Source organism: Triticum dicoccoides, chromosome 5A (genome assembly GCF_002162155.2).
Source record: "Triticum dicoccoides isolate Atlit2015 ecotype Zavitan chromosome 5A, WEW_v2.0, whole genome shotgun sequence".
Taxonomy (NCBI): domain Eukaryota; kingdom Viridiplantae; phylum Streptophyta; class Magnoliopsida; order Poales; family Poaceae; genus Triticum; species Triticum dicoccoides.
In genome coordinates, this window is record NC_041388.1 from 308,341,552 (window position 1) to 308,348,697 (window position 7,146).

Below are 7,146 nucleotides of genomic sequence, written 5' to 3' on the forward strand. Positions count from 1 at the left end.
CATTGAAGTTGGCCTAATAATATGAATTTGAGATTTCTAATTTGAGGTATCCGGTTGTACGATCAAATGTTTGAGGCGTGACCGGCCGGCACGTTCGCGAGTGTTTTTTTAGTATCAGTATAGACACAAGCGCTCATATACACGCGCATACACTCACCCCTATGAACGCACACACGCACACCCTACCCCTATGAGCACCTCCGAGAGACTGGGTCGGTAAATTATCTTGAGATTTACGAAATCACCGTAGGCGCCTCGTCGTCGACGGGAACGTCTTTTCCCACTGAAAACGCATCGCCGGAAATCCTGAAATAAATCCAAAAATAATGCGAGCATCAAGATTTAAACCTTGTTGGGTTGAGGATACTACTGTCCACTTATAACCAACTTAACCATAGGTTGATTCGCCGTCCGCGAGTGTTTTGAGGGGTCGGATATGCATGTCCGGGCTGTAGATGCTCACCCGAACTAGGTACTTTTGATATAGCCGAGCATGGTATATACCGTCTGCAGCATGGACGGCACGACGAAAATTGCGGCCGCCGCGAGAAGCGAGACGGCCACCCACGGCGACGGGAAGAAGTGCAGCACGAACCCGCCGCACCACCAGCTCACCCGCCGCCTCCGGTGGCACGCTACCGCGTCGACCATCTCGCCGAACTCATCCGGCAGCCTCGCGCCGACTGTCTGCGCCCCGAGCTCCCGGAAGAAGTAGACGAGCTCCGCGTCCGTCAGCCGCGTGGCGGAAAGGACACCTCGCCGGCGCAGAAACGTCGCGTCCTGCGGGCACCGCACGAGTCCCTCCATCCGGGCGACGTGCGTCGTCACGCATGCGCCGTGCGCCCAGTGGAACCGCATCTCGAAGGCCAGCATGTTGTACAGCACCGCCGCGCTGTACTCGTGGACGTGGAAGCACGGGATGCTCATCACCGCCACGGGGCTCGCCGGCCGGCTCCAGAACGACATGTCAAGGTCGCCTTGGCAGGTCGACGCCGCAGCCTGCCGGAACCACACCGCCGAGTGCCGCAGCTCCACGGAGCAGGGGAACAGCCGCTCCGACTCCTTCTTGATCTTGAGGAGCTTCAGTGGCGTCGAGAGGATGCAGTACTTGTTAGCCGGCACGCGGGACCAGTGGAAGAGGTGCAGGACGTGGTGGAACTCCGCGCCCGCCGCGTCGCGGGCGAGGCACGCCCGCTTCGGGCAGACGTCGTCGAAGCAGCCGAGCACCACCTCCTCGACGGAGTGGCGGAGGATCAGCCTGCCGCAGGAGGCGACGAGCAGCTTGACGGCGGCGAAGGGGACCTGGTTCTCGAGCACCAGCATGTCGAGCTTGATCTGCTCGGCGTGCTGCGCCACGGCCATGTGGAGAATGAAGTACTCCCTGTTGATGGACGCCGCCCGCGCCGCGCTGTCGGCGTCCTCGCCGACGCCGGTCTTGCTGAGCATCATGCTCACGACGAGGACGAAGCAACTGTCCAGGAGCAGCATCTGCAGGAACTTGTCCTCGTCGTCCAGCAGCACCTTGTCATCCGGCCCCGCGTCCGCGTCGTCGTCGGCGAACTCGTCGCGGAGGCGGTCGCGCTCGGCCGACAGCGCCGCCACGTAGGCGTCGACATCGAGCCCGCACTGCTCCTGCAGGTACCGCATGAACGGGAGCTTGGCGTCGTCGGGGAAGGGGACGCCACGGTCGCCGCGGTGGAACGGGCCGATGGCCACGGCGCGCACCGCGTGGAGCGCCTGGGCGCCCACGGCGCGCCGGGTGCACGGGCGGAGGATGGTGCCCGAGCGCTCGGCGAGGTACCACAGCATGGGCGTCCGCGCGATGAGGTCCCTCATCACGGCCTTGTTCACCGTCGCCGACGTGAGCTTGCACAGCCACTTCCGGCCGGTCTCGCCGTCGACGGCGTCCGATGGTTTCGCCTCCGCCGCGATGTCAATGTCGATGCTGTGGTGGTGACCGTCCAGGGGGCTGCTCAGCTGTTCGCCCTCCATTGCGATTTGATTTCTCAATCGAATGTTCACGGCTTAATTTGATGTTACAAGCGGAAGTTAACTACTCCTCTTGGTTGGGACTGGAGACAGATTGGCGACAAAGAATGTGACAGACTTGAGGAAGGATTCTTGCTAACATTCTTGCTGATCGATAGTGGACAAGAGAAACAGGCAATAACTCTATTTATATCTATCTAATCAATAATGGAGCTCGTCTCTGGATTGCGTTGCCATGATGTATGATCATACAGAGACATCGACAAAAAAGGGGAAATCGAACATGACAGCTTTGTCCGGCTGGTTGTTCATGTCTGGTAGGAAATACTGCTCTGTTTATTTGGTAGCATGGGACTCCTAACCACTTGGTTTGGGCCCTTCTCTGCCTCTCTGATCGAATTTTGGTGGATTTTTTTCCATTTTCATGCTACTTTGTTTTAGCTGTAGCCTGTAGGGACTTTCCTTTAGCTTGTTTGTAGTAATTTCAATTTTTTCTAGTTATTCGTCTTACTTTGTGGTGACGTCAGTTGCTTGATCAAATTTCACAAAGTCAAATTCAACTTCCATTCCTCTCCGAGTATGTGTTTGACTTTGTCAATGTTGTCTGTGACACGGAATTGTGTGAAGTTGACGTGCTGTCTGCAAGGCTGAAAATATTTCGATGTGCCATCACTCGTTATATCAAAGCAGCCACACCTGGGTTTGGTTGGTGTATCTCATTCATAGAAACAGTGCACCGGGATGTTTTCACCACAAAAATTGGCACCCGGGTGTTCTCTTTCAAAATTATCAGTTAAACATAACCAGCGAACGTTCGCTAGAAAAGCGTGGCAAATTTAACGTTCTGTATGACAATTTATGTTAGCGGAGGATGGCTAATTTCTTTCACAAGGATGACAAAAATCTGTCTAGTTCTGTTTTTCTTTTGCAAGGATTTGGCGTGCTTGCTAAAGAAATTTGCCATCTTCGTGACAACTTAAATTCCCATGAATTTTTTTGATTTGTCATGCTCTTCTAGTGAACGTCAGCATAATAAAAACTAATGGAAGAACGTTATTTTTTAGGGATAAATGCGAACACCTCATCTAGTCCCCCACACGCACATGCATACATGGAGTAGAGGACAAAAGTTAATGTTATTTTGTGCTAGATTTTTCCATTTTGAAAACTTAAAATATTTTGTAGTTCAAACCACCGATCTGATTAAAATCCATTTTCCCCAATAAATCCGCCGTGACAAAACCTTCAAAATTAGGACGATTTTTTGTTCCAAAGTTAATAGGTTTGGGTACGTAAATTACTCCCTGTGCCCCATAATATAAGAGCGTTTTTTACACTAATGCAGTGTAAAAAACGCTCTTATATTATGGGACGGATGGAGTATCAGCCATGCAGTACGTAAGTTATTACGTTTTTTACACAAAAGTTATTGAGGTATGTTTCAACAACTTTTCCTTGGTGAAAGTTACCACGATGTTGTACTTAAGTTATCACATCTGTGATGTGCAAATTATCATGATATTGACACATAAATTACTAGGGGTATGGTTCTTCAACTTCTTTTCCACATGTCAAAAGTTATCACAATGTTGCAGGTAAGTTATCAGGTCTGCAGTGCAGAAATTATCATGCTATTCATACATAACTTGTCGGGGAACGTTTCAACATTTTTTGGTGCTATTCCACCACGACGACGCTCGTCGATCACATTTTTCTCGGACAATTTGTCGAATAGAAACGCGGGAAATATAGAATGTTGTCCATGACGTGCTCTTGTCAATGGCTATTTGCATGTTACTGCAGCACCTGTCTCCTCGGTCACCCTCATATACTCCTCTTATACCCCATGCCGCCGAGAGCTCCTCCAACTCGTCTTTGTCGGCAAGGGCTCTGCGGGCCTCGCCATAATGAGTTGTGGCTCCACCTTCAATGGCCTCCCTCCGAGCGTCATCATGGTCATCCACCTTGAGATCTAGTTGCACACTCGCCGGAATTGAAACTAGGATTGCAACAGAAGGTGGCCGCACTGAAGCACTACTAAGGAAAGCAATGTGTAGGGTATGGTGCGGGTACAATAATCCCATTCCATGTCCATGTTTCTCAAGGACTTAATGAATGGATCGAGATGGTTGACTAGAGGGGGGTGAATAGGCAACTACCAATTTTTTATTTTTTTCTTAGCAAATTAGGGTTAGTAACAAATAAGTTGTCTAGATATGCAACTGCGTGAGCAACCTATATGATGCTAGCAACACAAGTAAGCAAAGGATACAACACAAGTAAAGCTTGCACAAAGTAAAGGTAAGAGATAACCACAAGTGGAGATGGTGGAGACAAGGATGGCTTATCGAAGTTTCTTCCCTTTGAGAGGAAGTACGTCTCCGTTGGAGCGGTGTGGAGACACAATGCCCCCCAAGAAGCCACTAGGGCCACCGTATTCTTCTCACACCCTCACACAATGGGAGATGTCGTGATTCCACTAGTGGTGCCCTTGAAGGCGGCAACTGGTCCTTTACAAACAAGGTTGGGGCTCTCCCCATAACCAAATTGGAGGCTCCCAACAACACCACGAAGCTTCACCACAATGGAATGTGGCTCCGAGGTGACATCAACCGTCTAGGGTGCTTAAACACCCAAGAGTAACAAGATTTGCAAGGGATTAGTGGAGAATCAAATTTCTCTTGGCGGAAGTGTAGATCTAGACCTTCTCAAGCAATCCCTAAAGAATCAACAAGTTTGATTGGCTAGGGAGGGAGATTGGGCAAGAATGAGCTAGAGAGCAACAATGGAGTTTGGAGGAGGAAGAGGTAGTCAACTAGAAGAAACATGTCATCTGGCTAGACACAAGTGACTATGTCACGGGGATGTCGGAACACTTCAACGAGAAAGAAGAAAAAACCTGGTAACGAGGATAACGATATAGTGAGCATGTGTATGACTCAATAGGATACCGATGCATCTCAGGTTTTGTAAAGTATCGTGAAACAAAGGGAGCATGACATGATAACCAAAGGTTAACTTGAATGTCATTCGTGTAACCATGGGGTCGATATGGACGTCCACGGCTTCCAGTCATTGAACGAAGGGGTTTCGTTCATGTCTATGTTTTACCGGACCTACAGGGTCACAAAGCTGTTTTGGAACGTAGCGATGATTCAAAAAAATTCCTACGTGTCACCAAGATCAATCTAGGAGATGCTAGCAATGAGAGAGAGGGAGTGCATATTCACACCCTTGAAGATCGCTAAGCGAAAGCGTTGTAAGAACGCGGTTGGTGCAGTCATACACGCAGCGATTCAGATCGCGGTCGATTCCGATCTAAGTGCCGAACTACGGTGCCTCCGCGTTCAACACATGTACAGCCTGGGGACGTCTCCTCCTTCTTGATCCAGCAAGGGGAGAGGAGAAGTTGAGGGAGAACTCCGACAGCACGACGACGTGGTGGTGATGGAGCTCGTGGTTCTCCGACAGAGCTTCGCGAAGCACTACGGAGGAGGAGAAGGTGTTGGAGAGGGGGAGGGCTGCTCCAGGGGAAGGGTGCAGCTGCCCTCCCACCCCCACTATATCTAGGGGCAAGGGAGAGGGGGCCAGCCCCCCTAGATGCATCTAGAGGGGGCGGCGGCCAAGGGGAGGCTTGCCCCCCAAGCCAGGTGGGGGACGCCCCCTCTAGGGTTTCCCCCAACCCTAGGCGCATGGGCCCTAGGGGAAGTTGGTGCCCAGCCCACCTAGGGGCTGGTTCCCCTCTATATTCAGCCAATAGGGCCCTCCGGGGCCGGTGGACCCCCGGAACCCCTGTGGTGGTCCCGGTACAATACTTGTAACCCCCAGAACACTTCCGGCGACCGAATGAGGACTTCCCATATATAAATCTTCATCTCCAGACCATTCCGAAACTCCTCGTGACGTCCGGGATCTCATCCGGGACTCCGAACAACCTTCGGTAACCACATACTATTTCCCATAACAACTCTAGCGTCACCGAACCTTAGGTGTGTAAACCCTACGGGTTCAGGAACCATGTAGACATGACCGAGACATCTCTCCGGCCAATAACCAACAGCGGGATCTGGATATGTAACATCCCAAAATTCTAAATTTTGGAATGTTATAATAAATAGATGGATTTGATTGACTGTTTGATTGATTGAGTGAAATTCGAAACCTTTTTGAAAGTTAAATGAGAGGGAATAAAAGGACTTTCCCAAACTTTCATTTTGCATTCGTGATCTCCGTGAATTCAAATTCTTTTCACCACAAAACCCTAGAGAGAAGATGACATGACTTCTTTCATTTATTTAAATGACAAGGGGTGTTGAAAATATTTGAATTTCATTTGGAAAATATTTCCAACCCAGGAACTTTATGCAACTCAATGATTTTCACGAGCAAAGATAAAAGGGCCACGCTACGCGTCGGCCGGTGGATAAGTTAAAAACATCTGCCGCCTGGCTAGCCATTGGATGCGCGCGGGATGGCCGTCCGATGTACCCATCCACGTGTGCCACCTCCTTTGCAACAAGAACGGTGTTGCAGAAACATTTATAACATACATGGTGTTGCAGAAACCTTTCAACAGACGTGATGCTGCAGATTTTTTTTGCAACAAAGATTATGTTGCAGAAACGTCTGTAGAAATTTTTGCAACAAAGCTAAAGTTGCAGAAATAATTTTGTCTTCACTTTTATGTAGGTGTTTTGGAAGAAAATTTTGCAACATCACTGATGTTACAGGAATCTTTCCTGCAACACGGAAGATGTTGCAAGAAATAAAATCACAGTCCGCCGTTTGTCGCTGACTCCCGTCGAAAAGGGGTGAGGAAGGAGCGACGCTGGACCTCCGACCAGGTCAGCTCGCCGTTATCCTCCTCCCCAGCGAGGTGGGTGCATCGCGCGCGGCCGACGGTCGCGATGGAAGCGAGTGGCAACGGTGGCAACTGTGCCTGACCCCAAATACAACCGCGCCCCCATCCTCATCTCCGGTGAGGTGGGCGGCTGCCGGCAAGGGCATCAGTAGTGGTGACTTTTAGCGACAACTATCATGCAGCGATTGGTGTTGGCGAGAAGAAAGCAATGGAGATTTCCAGGGAAGAACACTCATGGAGGAAAAAGTCACCGTCTCTATTGGGATAAGGTTGGGTGTGAGAGTAGTGGTGCATCT

At 50.3% G+C, this 7,146-nt stretch overlaps 1 protein-coding gene across 1 annotated transcript; it reads right to left on the reverse strand.

Moving 5' to 3' along the window:
• Positions 1-248: 248 nt before the first annotated feature.
• On the reverse strand, positions 249-2,297 carry LOC119301154. Its single transcript, XM_037578064.1, has 2 exons — positions 464-2,297; positions 249-306 (listed from the first exon to the last, which is right to left on the reverse strand). The coding sequence occupies exon 1, from the start codon at positions 1,990-1,992 to the stop codon at positions 469-471; it is 1,524 nt and encodes a 507-aa protein (XP_037433961.1). The 5' UTR covers positions 1,993-2,297; the 3' UTR covers positions 249-306; positions 464-468.
• Positions 2,298-7,146: the final 4,849 nt, after the last annotated feature.